The 16,854-nt window shown below is 45.7% G+C and overlaps 1 protein-coding gene across 7 annotated transcripts in view; it reads left to right on the top strand.

Moving 5' to 3' along the window:
- Window positions 1-16,854, top strand: part of PRKAG2 (protein kinase AMP-activated non-catalytic subunit gamma 2) — a 309,902-nt gene that overhangs the window by 276,768 nt on the left and 16,280 nt on the right. For 5 of the 7 annotated variants that reach the window (XM_044947101.2, XM_025291865.3, XM_025291864.3 and 2 more), the window contains 3 exons: window positions 7,276-7,357; window positions 8,367-8,425; window positions 16,297-16,342. In XM_044947101.2, the coding sequence (XP_044803036.1) occupies window positions 7,276-7,357; window positions 8,367-8,425; window positions 16,297-16,342 (187 nt within the window). The remainder of the gene's footprint in view (window positions 1-7,275; window positions 7,358-8,366; window positions 8,426-16,296; window positions 16,343-16,854) is intronic. The other 2 variants (XM_025291866.3, XM_025291867.3) reach the window with 1 other exon arrangement.

Raw genomic sequence — 16,854 nt, 5'->3', positions numbered from 1 at the left:
TTTCTCCTGGCTTCAAGTCCTCTTGGCTGGTGAGGCCTCTCTTCCCGGCTTGCGGGCAGTTGCCTGGGGAGAAAGACCAGTCTAAGTCTTTCTCATGAGGACAGTGGTCCCACCCTGGTGGCCTCCTCTAACCCCGTTCAGCTCCATCACACTGGGGGTTGCTGTTGTTCAGCAACTCTGTCCGACTCTTTGAGACCCCATGGACTGTAGGGCTCCTCTGTCCATGGGATTCTCCAGACAAGAACACTGGAGTGGGTTGACATTCCCTTCTCCAGGGGATCTTCCCAACCCAGGGATTGAACCTGTGTCTCTTGTATTGGCAGGTGGATTCTTTACCAGGACTTCCCTGGTGGCTCAAACGGTAAAGTGTCTGCCTACAGTGCGGGAGACCCGGGTTAGATCCCTGGGTCAGGAAGATCTCCTGGAGAAGGAAATGGCAACCCACTCCAGTACTCTTGCCTGGAAAATCCCATGGACAGAGGAGCGTGGTAGGCTACAGTCCATGGGGTCGCAAAGAGTTGGACACAACTGAGTGACTTCACTTTCACTTTCTTTACCACTGAGCTACCAGGGAAGCCAGGTCATGTTGGGGTTCAGTTCAGTCACTTAGTCATGTCCGATTCTTTGCGACCCCATGGACTGCAGCATGCTAGGCCTTCCTGTCCATCACCAGCTCCTGGAGTTTACTCAAACTCATGTCCATTGAGTCAGTGATGCCATCCAACCATCTCATCCTCTGTCGTCCCCTTCTCCTGTCCTCAACCTTTCCCAGCATCAGGGTCTTTACAAATGAGTCATATTGCGGTTAGGAGGATTCAAACATTGGTACACTTCCCAAGAAAAGATACATGAGAAAGCAGTTACTTGAAAAGTTCAACATTGATTGCACTCAATCTGTAGACTGTGTACAGAATTCCATAATGTGTATTTCAAATGTTCAAGCCTTTGTTCCACTACTTCTAGCTGCCTGTGTTGCTGAAGAGAAAGCTGTTTTGTTTTTTCTTCTTTAATCTCCGTCTTTGATGTGTGGTTTCTTTTCCCCCTCTGATGCTTTTGAGGTTTGCTCCGTGTCTCTGGGCTCCTGAATTCCGTGCCTCGTGCCTGGTTGCAGGTTTTCCTCTTGTGAGCTGGCACCCAGTGGGCCTTCGGGCCTGACCCGCACTCGTTCTGTGTTCATCGTGCTATTTCTTCCGAGGTCATCTTCCTGCTCTTTCCTTTCTTCTGGAACTTCAGCCAGGAGATCGTGGGCCCCTGAACTGCTCTTTAGCATCCTTATTATGTTCCCTTTTTGTTCTGTTTTCTTTACCCGTCTAGAATTTGCACAGCTTCAGTGTTCAGGGCTGTGCCGAGTGGTGCACAGTTAAACAGAGAGCACCCACAGCTGGAGGAGCACGCTGTTCATGCAGGGCTACCGCCTGGTGGGTCTCACTCAGGAGTCGGGCCAGCTGTCTTTTCCATTGGAAGCACCCAAGTGTTCATCTTTGTGCCTTTTATTTCTGATGCAGTTTCTCTGGAAAAAAGTCCTTTGATGGTTGATGCGGTTATGATCTGATTTGAAACAATCTCCCTGCTTGTTTTCAGACCCGCCCCCACCTCCCCCTGGCATCTGGAGCCTCCAGTCCTGGGCTTCTCTCCACACCTGACTCTTCCCCCCCGCCCCCCACCCCCCCGACGCCTAACTGTCTCCCCCACGCCTATTAAAATACAAAAATTTTAAATGGTATCCATTTAAGTAAATTGCTCATCAGGTGAAAAGAAAGAAATTTTTCAAAGGTCCTCAGGGACCCTGACGTTTTTCCCTGAAGACTGGAACTCGATTGTGCCCGTCCGCTTTTATCCGTCTCTGTTTGGTAATTGGTGACACCCTGCGCCTTCTGTGGTTGTGAAGTTTTCTAAGTACAGTTTCAAAGGACTCCGCACACGTGATGCTAAGGAAGCAGGTTTAGAAGGTCTCCTGATGGTGCAGAAGCTGCGGCCAAGTAGAGGAGGGACAGGCAGGGCTGCTGACCGGCGACACCGACACGCAGCCCCCTCGGGCTGAGAGCACGTCCTGTCCACTCCAGGGGCTTCTGTCCCGTCTCTGGAGGGGCGAATTGTGGCCCCCACCCTCCATGACGTGTCGACATGTCAACAGTCTGTGTGGCTGAAGTTAAGACGATAAATCTTTCTCTGCTTCTGGTCTGGTTTGCAGAGACTGGAAAATTAAAAGCTTTGTTCCTTTTTGACTCTTACTGCTGAACATCTTCAGAGCAAGTCTGGTTCGTGCAGTCACTTCTGGGAACTCCCTGGTGGCCTAGTGGTCAGGACTCCAGGCTTTCACTGCCGAAGGTCCAGGTTCATTCTCTGGTGGGGGAACTGAGATTCTGCAAGCCATGTGGCATGGCCAAAAAAAAAAAAAAAAGCCCATGCACTTGTGAGGAAGACGTTGTCTGTTAGCCCCTTGTGTGGCTGAGAATGTCGGGGCTCAGAGAGGGCGGAGGACCTGAGCCAAGGAAAAGCCAAAGTCAGCCTGGTTGGTCCTGCAGCTTCGCCCCCCTGAAGGCAGTGGGAGATGCCTCTGCTTCACTCCCAGCATTTTCCTCAGCGTCTGGCTTCCCGGGTACCTCAGCTAGTAAAGAGTCCACCTGGAATGCAGGAGACCTGGGTTCAATCCCTGAGTTGGGAAGATCTGCTGGAGAAGGGATAGGCTACCCACTCCAGTATTATGTTTCCCCTCTTCCCTGGTGGCTCAGCTGGTAAAGCCTGCAGTGTGGGAGACCTGGGTTCGATCCCTGGGTTGGGAAGATCCCCTGGAGAAGGGAAAGGCTATCCACTCCAGTATTCTGGCCTGGAGAATTCCATGGACTGCAGAGTCCATGGGGTTGCAAACAGTCAGACACGACAGTGACTTTCACTTCACTGGCTGTCTTAGCTTCCCATGCAAAAGTGAAGGCACTTTTCACCTCGAATCCCTAATGTCCCCTTTGCCCCTGGATGGTGGCTTCCCTGGGTTTGTCCCTCTCATGGCATCAGCAGTGCACCCTCAGGTCAGCACACATCACAGCCCCGCCATCTGAGGTGCCAGCCTGAGTGTCCGCCCTGCGTGTGAGAGTCGGTGCTGTGCGGGCATCTCTTTAGGTTTGTGTGCAGAGCCCTTGAGAGCCCTTTGGTAACCTCCGAGCATTTAGGGGTCATTTAACAGTTTATGGGCTTCCCTTGTGGTTCAGCTGGTGAAGAATCTGCCTGCAATGCAGGAGACCTGGGTTTGGTCCCTGGGTCAGAAAGATCCCCTGGAGAAGGGATAGGCGACCCACTCCAGTGTTCTTGCCTGGAGAATCCCGTGGACAGAGAAGCCTGGCGGGCTACAGTCCATGGGGTAGCAAGAATCAGACATGACTGAGCGACTAATGCCTAATAGCTTGTAGGTAGCAGGTCAGGCAGAGAAGTTATTGTGGCAAAGCAAGATGTTTTTCTGTTTCTGGAGGGACGGTCACCGTGTTCAGAGTCTTCAGAGTCAGACCCTCCTTCTGTTGGTGTCCCCATCTGTGCACTTGTTGCTTCTTTGAAAGTGAATGTCCTTTTTCCCTCCGGTCAATTCAGTTTTCTCTTTGCCTTTGATTTCTAGCATCTTACCTGTGATGTGCTGGGTGTGGTTTTCTTTGTCTGTTTCCTACCCTCGTTTTATTTGACTCTTTTTGATCGATTACAGTTTTCTATTGAAGTTCACTGATTTGAAGATGATTGGAAAAACATGTTTTGAAAAAATTCCAGAAAGATTATGGAGCTCAGTCCATGTCTTTTCTCTCAGTAACTGTAGCTCCTTGAATCCTGCCTGTGTGGTGCCTGCTAGCGCCTTCCCATCAGGGTTTGCATACAGTCTGTCCACCTCGTGTAGTTGTTTTCAGCTATTTCACCATGGCCAAACCAGAACTGTAACGGCTGTGGTCACTCAGGCTTACATGCATGATCCTCATGAATGATTTTTACACTGGTTTTTCTGTGCTAAATCTCTTATTTTGGAGAAAACAATGAGCAGTTTGTGGTTTTAAAAGTGCCCCAACTCCCTGCCTACTCCAGCCAGTTAGAAAAACAAGCTAAGCAGATATTTTAATGTGTTTCAGAATCTATTTGTCCGTGACTTTCCCCAGTATCCTTTGATGATCTTTTCTAGGCCCACCATCAAGGATTCCCAGATTCCCACGGTCCAGGTAGAAACAGACCATTCACCCTCGCTCACCACCCCTGGATGCCGTTTAGTTCCACACACTGGGAATGTTTTGTGATCCTTGATACAAGCTGTGGTTCGAAAACCATCTTCCCAGTTTGTAGATGCCGTTCAGTTCCCGCCTGACCCTCATGCCCTTGGATTGGCTCTTCTCATCTCTTCTCCCCAGTTCCTTGCCCGTTTGTCCAGCAGGTTGATGGAGCCCCCACTGTACTGAGGACAGTGCCAGGCTTGGCCAGGATAAGTGTGGGAAATGGCCAACGAGAGTCCCCCTCAGCTCCAGCCATCCTTCGGCTCCTGTTCTGATGAGCCAGGCACCTCCATCGGTCACTCTTGTTCCGTAAATAAAGGCAGAAACCAGTGCCAACCCATTACTCTTCCTCTGACATGAAGCTTTCCGTTCCTGTAATCCTCCCATTTGTTTTTGCTGTTATGTTAACAAGGGGTTTGGGAATATAGTGGATGAAAAAAGAGCCTTTTTCTTTCTTGGTTATAAACATAGCTATAACACAGAATTTAAAAATTTTTTAAGATATACACTTTCACTGCTTCAACTCCTTAGTATAGAAGTTACATTTTTTTGCTTCTCTTTGATCTTTTCTGTTTAAATACATGTTTTATGTAATTATAATGCATAATTTTATAGTCTGCATTTTCACTGCCATAAACCTTTTTTTTTCCCCCCCACTTTAACACAGTCTTCACAGTTATACTGTTTGGTACTTTTTTTCTCATTGGTATGCCAGTATTTAACAAGTTTGCAGGAGACAGATCTTTTTTCAGTTTTCTGTAGTAGAAATAATGCCACACTGAACATCGTCGGTTCAAAAATCCTACTCCTGAAATTTTTGTGTAACTAATTTGACAGAGAAAAAACCGGTACACAAACAGTATTTTTGTGATTCTTGATACAAGCTGTGGGTCAGAAACTATTCTAACAATTCGTGATGCCACCGGGGGTTTTACGGCCACACCTGTATTAGGTGTTGTAACTTAAAAATATTGGCCTATTTAGCTGCTATAAATGATAGTTTTAATTTGCTTGAACTTTCATTTCTTTGATAATCAGTAAAATTGTGCCATTTTCCAGATGCCCTTTGCTCTCTAGAGGTCATTGTCATCATTGAGCTTAGTAAGTCATCACCTCCACCACCTTCTTTCCCTGCCATGGTATCTGGGAGGGTGTTTGTCCTGGGGGCTCAGAGAGATTCTGCTTGTGAGCTAGTCTGAACAAGACCCAACCCACGACGGGCATACGGTGGTAGGTCTCCGTCTCAAAAATATATAAAAATATGTGTATATTATGTCCTTCATGCCTTCTCTTTCTCACCCTCAGGGAAATGAAGGGGGTGTGCTTGATGTTTTGTTATTAAACAAATGAAAAACAGATTTTCATTTCAAATACTTTGATACAACTTCAGTGTTTTCAAATGAATTAATAACCACCTATAAAAGGGATTAAACTCTGAAGTTTAATTCTTTTATGTGATGTTAATTATATGAAGTCTGTATGTAGTCGAGACACTTTAGATCCAAGAAAAAAATTTTTGAGGTTAATTGCATTGTTTGTTTCAAAAAATAATCTCCAATCCCTGTATACCTTGCAATATAATACAGAAGCATATTGCTTATATTAATACATTCAGTTATTTTTAACTTATCAAATTACAAAACTCAATGTTGAAGATAACTGGTAAGATTAGGTTGAATATTTTAATAGGTTGGTTGAATATTTTAATAGGTTGGTGCAAACATAATTAGCATTTCAGTCCGTGAATTTTAAATCATTATAACTAAGCTCAAACACATCTTTATTAATCAAAATAGGAACCATTACAATCGACACATTTTTGCCAGTGAGAAGTTTATTCATGTAGCATAACAACCCGTGCTTTGGGATTTGACAAACTCCAGGAAAGCATTTTCTGCCTCCTGCTGATTGAAGAATCGTTTTCCCTGCAAAAAGTTGTCAAGACGCTTGAAGAAGTAGTAATCAGTGGGCGAGAGGTCAGGTGAATATGTGGTTTGAGGCAAAACTTTGTAGCCCAATTCCTTCAACTTTTGAGGCGTTGGTTGTGCGACATCAGTCAGGCGTCGTTGTGGAGAAGAATTGGGCCCTTTCTGTTGACCGGTGCCAGCCGTGGGCCTTTTAGCTTTCAGTGCCTCGCATCGATTTGCTGAGCGTGCTTCTCAGATGTAATGGTTTCTCCGGGATTCAGAAAGCTTAGTGGACCAGACGGGCAGCAGACCACCAGACAGTGACCATGACCTTTTTGGTGCAATTTTGGCTTTGGGAAGTGCTTTGGAGCTGCTTCTCCGTTTAGTCACTGAGCTGGTCACTGCCGGTTGTCACATGCAATCCACTTTTCGTCGCACATCACAATCCAATCGAGAAATGGTTCATTGTTGTTGTGTAGAACAGGAGAAGATGACACTTCAGAACGACGATTTTTTTGATTTTTGGGTAGCACATGAGGCACCCACTTATGGAGCTTTTTCACCTTTCCAGTTTGTGTCAAATGCTGAATGACCACAGAATGGTCGCATTGAGTTCTTTGGTAACTTCTCGCGTAGTTGAAAGAGGATCAGCTTTGATGATTGCTCTAATTGGTCCTTGTCACCTTCTGACGGGCGGCCACTGCGCTCCTCATCTTCCAGGCTCTCGTCTCCTTTGCAGAACTTCTTGAACCACTGCACTGTGTGTTCATTCGCAGTGCCTGGGCCAGATGTCATGTTTATGTCCTGAGTTGTCTCTGCTGCTTTACAACCTATTTTGAACTCGAATATTCAAGAAATTGCTCAAATTGGCTTTTTGTCTAACATCATTTCCATAGTCTAAAATAAACATAGAAATACACAGCAAGTAATTAGTCATTAGCAAAAAAAATAAAGCAAGAAAGGCGCATTAAAATGATGTATAACATAACCACATTTAAGAATGGATTTCAATATCACACGGCAGCTTTCAACAGTGCAAAACCGCAGTTACTTTTGCACCAACCTAATAGTTGGAGGTACTTTTCCCCCTGCACATGTATGACTAAAACTGTGTGTTGTTTCTCTTGTCTTAGGTTAAAAAGGCCTTCTTTGCCTTAGTCGCCAATGGTGTTCGAGCAGCACCTCTGTGGGAGAGTAAAAAACAAAGTTTTGTAGGTAAGCAGTGTGGGCCTGGGGAGAAATCTGAACACCTGAGGTGCTGGAATCCAGCCTCGTAAAAACATGACCAAGTTAAAAAACACCGTTACTTTTTACATCCTGTGAGGTGGGGCTGCTAGTAAATTCAAAACCAGGTGCTGGTTTCTTTTCATCCAGCACCTTTTTGGCTCCAAAGCTTCCTCTGGGCCTTTCCGGGTCCGAGAGCCCCAGGAAGCGGGGCCCGCGGCCTGAGGCCTGCCCTCTGTTGGTCGGCAACTGCAGGGCACCCCCATTTCCTCCTGGGTGAACATCTTTCTGACACGGCAGATGAAAGGATGGAAACATGGATGATGCCTTTGCTAAATCATTGTTACACTATTAAAAACACCACTGACTCGCAGTATCTAGGCTCCATAATATGTCATCCTAGGAATCGCGGTGGACTGTGGGTGTGGCCCCTTCTCAGCAGGCACTGCATCATCTTGAAATGACTCCCTGTGTCCGCCTCCCCTCGGGCTGCAGCTTCATCAGGGAAGCGGTCCTTGTCTTCACGCTGTAGTCCTGGTGTCTGGCACACAGTGGGCCCTTCATAAATTGTGCCTGAGGAAGACATTGTTTTTAGAAGGATTCTCAGAAAACCATCCACATGCTACCAAAAGTGTCCTGTCTCTAGAGCTTATGGTATACTTGATCTTGAAGTATCCGAAATTATTTGTGTGCAGATGCAAGTCTTTCGTGATGTTTTTGTAACATTCAGAAAGTTTTCTCTCAGTGAATTGCCAAATATTGTGATTAATTCCATTAAATACTATTAGGCTTTAACTTCAGTTAAATTTGTATATCTTAGTTTGGGGTAGATAATTAACAGGTTAATAGTTTTAAATGATATATTAAGCTGTGCTGGTAATCGTCATAGTATAATTTAGAAGGTTTTCTAGTAAATAAACATTTCAGGTTGGCTTATCACCTGAAATTTTCCTTGAGTGTTTTCATAGTTTTATATTTAATATGTAATTCTTTCTTCCAGGAATGCTAACAATTACAGATTTCATTAATATACTACATAGATACTATAAATCACCCATGGTAAGTGCAGAAATCCCTACGTCAAGTAAGTGGGACTATGTATGTCTGTGCATGTGTATATAGAACTAACTGTTCATGTGTGTGTCAGTGCTGGTGGTTGATATTTCCAAATACACACACACACACACACACACGGCTTCCCAGATAGCTCAGTTGGTAAAGAATCCGCCTGCAATGCAGGAGACCCCAGTTCAAGTCCTGGCTTAGGAAGATCTGCTGGAGAAGGGAAAGGCTACCCACTTCAGTATTCTTGGGTTTCCTTTGTGGCTCAGCTGGTAAAGAATTCCGCCTGCATTGCGGGAGACCTGGGTTCAATCCCTGGGTTGGGAAGATCCCCTGGAGAAAGGAAAGGCTACCCACTCCAGTATTCTGGCCTGGAGAATTCCAGGGAGTGTACAGTCCTTGGGGTTGCAGAGTTGGACACAACTGAACAACTTTCATATATATATATATGTGCAGGAAACTTCAGTGTAAATTAGTCTGATATTTGAAGCTTGAAGAAAGTAGTCTCAGGAAACATTTTAAAAAATAGCCTTTTTATTCAGCTTTCAGAAATCCTCAGGTTAGTGGGATTCTGTGTACTTACTTATTGCATGTGTGCTAAGTCACTTCAGTCACGTCTGACTCTGCAATCCCATGGAGTGTAGCCCACCAGGCTCCTCTGTCCATGGAGTTCTCCAGACAAGAATACTGGAGTGGGTTGCCATGCCCGCTTCTGGGGCATCTTCCTGACCCTGGGATCAGAGAACCCTGGGCTCGTTCTTTACGTCTGAGCCACCAGGGAAGCCCCCGCTTATTGCCTAGCTAGTCTGTTGTTTGTTTAGTTCTCAGTAGTGTCCAAATCTTTTGTCACCCCATGGACTGTAGCCCGCCAGGCTCCCCTGTTCACGGCATTTTCCAGGCAAGCATACTGGAGTAGGTGGCCATTTCCTTTTCCATCCCCGACCCAGGGATTGAACCCTGAGTCTCCTGCATTGGCAGGCAGATTCTTTCCCACTGAGTCACCAGGGAAGCCCCTACTGTAAATTTCACTAAATTTGTGCTCTTAATGGCATTATGGGCATGCTATAGCACTGAGATCTGCCTGGACACATAAATGAAGGAGGCCACTCGTACGTCTTTGGACCGGATGGCTGCGCCCAGTGAAGCCTCGCAGTAGATGACCTGACACAGGGTTCACCTTCCGGGCCTGTGGATGTTCATGCAGCTTCTTGCAGTTACCCCTGAAATGCTGTAACAAGGACTATACAGACACTGTGGTTTTAACGAAGTAAAAATTAAAGTTGGAGAAATTCATTTTTGACATATTTCTACTGGCTAATTTTAGTGACAGAACTCCCTGGTGCAGTCCCGCTGTTTTATAACAGCATAGTTGGAAACCCACATGTGGCCTTAATCTAACACTGTGATTTTCGTGATTCTACCGGCGTGTTTGGGTTTTGTTGTTCTTCTTGCTTGCTTTCGTTGGCTGAGCCCTCCAGTGTGGCGCTGACATCGTGAAGCTGGCAGGCCTCACTGCCTTGTGTGCCCTCCTGGAGGGGAGCACTCAGCATCGCACTGTGGCTTTGGTGTCCGCTGTAGTGCTTTCATAGATGCCCTTCATCACGTGGAGGATGTTGCTCCGTTTCCAGGTTTGCCAAAAGTATTTCTCAAGAACGCATGTGGAATGGCGTCAGATGCGTTCTGCAGCTGTTGCGATTCTCATATTCTTTTTCTCCATTCTCTTAGACACCATTTCTTCAAGTATTTTTCTGTCCGCTCCTCCACTTTCTAGGATGCTAGTTACTCACCTGACACTCTCTTGTTTTGTAGCATTTTCCCCAGTATTTCCTCTCTCGGCTTCATTTCAGATATATTTTATTTCTGTGTCTTCATTTCCACAGTTCCTTTCCTCCACAATATCTTACCTACTTTTTTTTTTTTTTCCTTTCAGATAGTATGTTTTCTGTCCTAGGAATTCCATTTAGATCTTTTTTATATTTTCCATTTCTCTCCCTGTAATGTTTATATTTTCCTTTAAATCCTTGAACATATTATGTCAGTTGTTATATATCTGATATATATATGTATCAGAATCTATTTCCATCATCTCTATTCTGGGTCTGATTCTGGTGACTGGTTTTTCTCCTATCATGGGTCGCATTTCTGCTTCTTACAAATTAATAATTCCTAATGAATGCTGAATATTATGTATCATATATTATGATATTGTGAATATTATAATTATAACATCATGTGGTTGAATATCTGTTTTGTCTTCCTTTAAAGAGTATTGGACTTTGGGCAGGCAGTTAAATTACTTGAAGATCCTTCATTAAAAGCAATTTTGTTGAGATATAATTTGTGTCTCTTACATTTCGCCCATTTGGAGTGTGCCGTCCAGTGGTTTTTTAGTATATCACAGGGCTGTGCAGGCATCACTACAGTCAATTGTAGAACATTCTCATTACCCTAAAAAGAAACCTCACACCTATTAGCGTGACATGCCACCAGTCCACCATTACCTCCAAACCTAAGCAACCACTAAGCTACTTTGTAGATTAGCCTATACTGGACACCTCATATGTGTGGACACACACAATATGTGGTCCTTTGTGACCGACTTCTTTCACATAACATAGTGTTTTCAAGATTCCTCCATGTTGTAGCATATATCAGTACTGCATTTCGTTTTGTTGCCAAATAATATTCCATTTTATGGCTATATCACATTTTACTTATCCATTCATCAGTTGATAGACTTTAAATGGTTTCCACTTTTCAGCTATTATGAATACCACTGCTATGAACAGTCACATACAGGTTTTTATGTGGATATCTGTTTTCATTTCCCTTGGGTATAGATCTCAGTTCAGTTCAATCGCTCAGTCATGTCCGATTCTTTGCAGCCTTATGGACTCCAGCATGCCATGCTTCCCTGTCCATCACCAACCCCCAGAGCTTGCTCAAACTCATGTCCATCGAGTCGGTGATGCCATCTAACTGTCTTATTCTCTGTCATCCCTTCTCCTCCTGCCTTCACTTTCCCAGCATCAGGGTCCTTTTCAATGAATCCGTTCTTCCCATCAGGTGGCCAAAGTATTGGAGTTTCCGCTTCAGCATCTGTCCTTCCCATGAATATTCAGGACTGATTTCCTTTAGGATTGACTGGTTGGATCTCCTTGCAGTCCAAGGGACTCTCAAGAGTCTTCTCTAACACCACAGTTCAAAAGCATCAGTTCTTTGGCGCTCAGCTTTCTTTATGGTCCAACTCTCACATCCATACATGACCACTGGAAAAACCATAGCTTTGACTAGACAGACCTTTGTTGGCAAAGTAACATCTCTGCTTTTTAATATACAGTCTAGGTTGGTCATAACTTTTCTTCCAAGGAGCAGGTGTCTTGTAATTTCATGGCTACAGTCACCATCTTCAGTGATGTTGGAGCCCAAAAAAGGGCATAGACCTAGGAGCAGAATTTCTGGGTCACACTGTAACCTGTGTTCAGCTATTTTCCACAGAGGCTGCAGCATCGCACCTTCCCACCAGGGGTGTGTAGTGTGCCACTTTCTCCACACCCTCGCTGACACCTGTGACTGTCTCTCTTGGATGACAGCCATTCTGGTGCGAGTGAGTTGATACCCAGTTGTTATTTTGAGTTGCATCTCCCTGATGGCTAATCGTGTTGAGTATCTTTTGACGTGCTTCTTTCAAGGATTGCTTTTAAGCTTTGTCAGAGTGTTAATCATTACTCTGGCTGGTTTAGCTCTACGTATACTTCAGGGATCTCCATGGATTTCCCTGGTTGTTTGGCAAGGACTTTCCACCCTGTGGTCGGAAGGCAAATGTGCTTCAGGGTACGTCTGCCCGGGCTCACATAGCATCATCCCGTGCATGCCTGCTTGGCGTTCAGTCAGAAACTCAAGGAGCTCTGTGCAGCCTTCTCTTTTTCTGGATCCCCACCCCTGCTTTGTCTAGTGGTGTGTCCTGCAAGTCCCACTCGGCTCATTCTGTCTAGACTTTGGTTTCTGTCTCCTCAGCTCAGTGTGACGTCATGCTCTGCTGGGGGTCAGCTGCCCGCGTCAAGGTCGCGATGCCTCTAAAGCAGGACGTGGCGGTCACAGAGCTGTTTGCCTCCCTTCTCTCGGGGACGACCGACCTGCGCCGCCTGTTGTCTCATGTCTGACAGCAGCTCCGCATATTTTTTTCCCATTTCTGGTCATTTGTACCAGGAGACTAAGTGTGGCCTCACCTACTGCATCGGGGCCAGTAGAGCTCTGTGACTGTTTCAGGCATACCTTTTTGCACAGTTTTTGTTGTCGTGGTTGCAATTTTAACTTACCACAGTCCATTTAGAGTTTGTATTGGTGTTATGTAGAAGGTATACTTGCATTTAATCTGCCCCTCACATTTTTATTTTAAAGAAAATGAATAAAAGGGAAAAAAATCATTTTTTAATATTTACCCACATAGGTACCATTTTCTATTCTTTTCTGCGGATCTGAGTCACCATCTGTTTTTACTGCATTTGAAGAACACCCACCAGCGTTTGCGTAGTCCACATCAGTGACAAATTATCTCAGTTTTTGTTTGTCCAACAGTGTCATTATTTCATCTCTTTTTTTTTTTAATCTTGATTTTGGAAGGACAGCTTTGCTGTTTTATAGAGATTTAGTTAACTGATGTTGTTTGTTTTCTTTACCTCTTTGAGGATGTAGTTTTGTTGTCCTTTGCCCCCCAGTGCTTTTGATAAGAAGTCAGTGGAAATGGCTGTGCTTGTCTCCTCTTTGTAAGGCACCAGTTCTTCCTGACTCAAGGCTGTCTCTTTAACTTTGGATTTCAGCTGTTGACTGCAATGTGTCTTTGTATTCATCCTGTTCCGGGTATGTTGAGTTTCCATGATCTTCTAAATTGCTTTTCTACCTATTTGGGGGGCTGCTGTGTCTTCAAAAAAAAATTTTTTTTAATCTCATTCTTTCTCTCCTCTCCTTCTGGGACTTGGATTCCTTGTATGTTAGACCACTTGATCCTGTCCCATAGGTCTCAGTCTTTAGTGCCAGGGATCTTCAGATAATGTCTGTTGATCCATCTTAAACTACTAATTCTACCTGGGGTGACCTCCAGTCTTACTGCTGCTGCTAAGTCACTTCAGTCGTGTCCGACTCTGTGCGACCCCATAGACGGCAGCCCACCAGGCTCCCCATCCCTGGGATTCTCCAGGCAAGAACACTGGAGTGGGTTTCCATTGCCTTCTCTAGTGCATGAAAGTGAAAAGTGAAAGTGAAGTCGCTCAATCGTGTCATACTCTCAGCGACCCCATGGACTGCAGCCTTCCAGGCTCCTCCATCCATGGAATTTTCCAGGCAAGAGTACTGGAGTGGGTTGCCATTGCCTTCTCTGATTTTACTATCAAATCTTATTTCTTCTGGATGCTTCTTTTCAGTGAGACGGGGCCTGTGACTGTGAACGATTTTGTAGCTTCTCTGGAACATTTTCCAGGCTGATTTTTCACCAACTGGAAATGGCAATTTTAAATTATCATTTTTATGTCTGTTATAGAAAGAACTGTTCCTGATGATGAGAGCCACGGTGGCTGTTTTCCTATTAACCACTGTATTTACACAAGTGGAGGTACCAGATAGCCTTTTTTTTAAAGCCCAGTTTTGTTCTCAGGCAGGGGTCGCCGGCTTCTTCCCAGCCGTCCCCAGAGCCAGCCGGGGTGTTGCTGATGCCGGGCAATTGGGGTCCCGCTTGTTTCTCCTCTCCTGCCAACCTGTCCACTTAGTTCCTCCTCTCTCTTCCTCCCCCGGACTCCGCTGCTCTCCTCCCACCGTGGCTGCTCTTCTTTGGAGATCCAAATCCTCGTCCTCCATGGGCATTCTCCTTCAGGCCCTTGGTCCTTGCCGGTTGACACTGTGGTCTTCCAGAACCCTCCTCAGGCACCCGCTCCACCATGGTGAGCTCCCTGTTGTCCCCCTGGAGTGGATGAGTCCCCATTTCAGCGCCCCCCCCAGGAATTACTCAAGCGGCACTTTTCACGTTGTGTTCTGATTCCGCCGAGGGCATGGCCTCTCAGCTGGGAGTGACTTTCCTCCCCCGGGGACGTTACATCTCTGGGCTGGGGAAAGGGTGGGCTGGTTCGACTGGTGTGGCGTGGGCAGAGGCCGAGGATGCTACCAAACACAACGCACAGGACACCCCAAAGTGTCCGCCATGCCAGGGCCGGAAAGCGCTGTTGTCGGGGTATCTGAGGTTCTTGTTAGGTCGTTTTCAGAGGTAGCGACTCTGTCTTACACGTGTTTATACCTTATACACTATCCACACCTTCCCATCGTGCTGGGGCCAAGTGCCCCCGCTTCATAATAGACCCCCATGTCAGCCGAGCATATCCACGCTGATGACCGCAGCTAGAGCCGCGAGGGGTTGTGCCGGCAGACAGCAGGGAGGCCCCACCTCTTCTGGGCTCAGGCTCCACCTCAAAACCACCTGAGACAGACCAGGATGTTCTGCTTTCAACTGTGAAAGCCAGAGGCTCACCTTCCTCGTTTAGGAAGCTGAGTCGTTCCTCATCCTCCTCTGTGTCCTAGATACTATCATTCAGTCACCTAGCGTCAACATTGGGAGGTGGGGGGGCTTCTTATTCATCCATCTGTCTCTATCTCCCCTCCTTCATTCTTCTCTAAACCTTTTTATTCTTCTCCCAGTGGCCCCCTCTGTCCCCACAGTCACCATTTCGAGATCTGACCTCCCCAACGCTTGGTCGTGTTGCATCTGACTCTGGTGCCATCTCGTGGGCCCGATGCTTAAACCATCAGTGCTTCCCTGGGGGAAGCCTTCCCGGGGGGGCCTCTTCTCCCCGACACAGAGCCCGCCCCCGGTTGTCAGTCCCCTAGCCCCTGGCTCCAGGGTGGACTCCACCCCATCCATCTCCTTTCTGTGTTCAGGAACATGAAGAAGTCCTTTCTTCTCCGGGCCCTTACCTGGGTTTGTCTTTTGGGTTGATGTGAAGTCCACCCGCAGGCAGAGCCTGGCTGAAATCTGCCTCTTGAAGGTCTCCGGGTCTGACCTCTGCTCATCCTTGCATCCCCACGATAAGCCTTGTAGAGTCTGCTCCCGCGCCGGTGAGGGGCGGCTCCGCACAGGACTGTCAGTGCTGCCAGGCGGGGCTGGGAGCTCAGAAAGAGGCCCGGCGTTCCTGCGGCAGGGCTCCAGGAGCCCCGCGGGGTAGCAGGTGCTGCAGCAGGCTGGGAGGCCCTGTGCCCCAGGCTCCCTCACGTAGACCTCACAGCACAGAAGCTAGCGTGGACGGCCTTCCACCCGCTTGTTTAGGGAGGGACGCAGATTCAGAGACCTTAAGTACTTTGACCAAAAGCAGCAGCCAAGATGCGGTGATGCGCATGCTGACGACTCCAGGTGACTGGCTGCTGTCAAGCTCTCTCTACCTTTGTGAAGATGCCCGCCTGGCCCAGGCATAACCTGATCCAGCAACTTAATTAGTGCAGTTTAACCAACTGCCCTTTTTAAACTAGAGAGGCTAAAAATCTTATATTTCCTAAGAAGGAGTGTGTGTTTATATATGTTTTAAATGTGTAGTTAGTATAAGTTGTATACTAACTATATTGTAAAGTTTTTAATTTTAAAGTGTATCACAAATTTTCAAATTAAATTAATAATATCATGTTGGTTTATGTTTTAAATTTATACATTTGTCTTCAAAGAAATCCAGAGCACACTTTATGTCTCTCATTTATATTTCTACATTTCTGAACTACCTCGCTTGTTTCCATCTGTTGAATTCTGGGACTCAGCAGTAGTTATGAAACAGTAGTTTCTTTTTTTCCTTGTCTTGTATATGTTAACATTTGCAAATAAAATTTTTCCTTATTTCTAGGTACAGATTTATGAATTAGAGGAACATAAGATTGAAACATGGAGGGGTAAGCAATATTGAGTGTTAAAAAAATCTTTTTAATAACAGGAAAAAAATGTTCTACTCATAGGTAAAATGTTTTAATTTCACAGGTCCTCTTCTCTCCACTTTATAATCTACCATGTTGATTAAAACATTCTTTTCTATCTTAATTTTGATACTACTGTATGCCATATTGCTATAAGTGTTACCCATTCTGTTCGGTACACATGCACAGAGAACCTGCAGCAAGTCTTTATATGAGGCTGGGGTGTAGATGAATAAGGAGCGGTGCCTGAGTCTCCACCCTTCAGTGGGGCCACCACTCACCACTGAGTATACCTCCCAAATCTTTGTCTTTGGATAGAAAACGCACAAAAGGAATGCCTGAAATTAACTGAAGCAAGGATCTGTTCCTACTTAAATTCGACCATTATTTCTTTGCAAGTTATGTAGAAACATAGAACAAATGAACCTTAAACTAGATGATTTGATGATTTGAATTAAATCACAAGAAAATAAGATTGCTTTCTTTTGCAA

The sequence above is a fragment of the Bubalus bubalis genome, chromosome 8, assembly GCF_019923935.1.
Source record: "Bubalus bubalis isolate 160015118507 breed Murrah chromosome 8, NDDB_SH_1, whole genome shotgun sequence".
NCBI lineage: Eukaryota > Metazoa > Chordata > Mammalia > Artiodactyla > Bovidae > Bubalus > Bubalus bubalis.
Note: the sequence above shows the minus strand (reverse complement) of the source record. Positions and strands in the feature narration are given on the sequence as shown.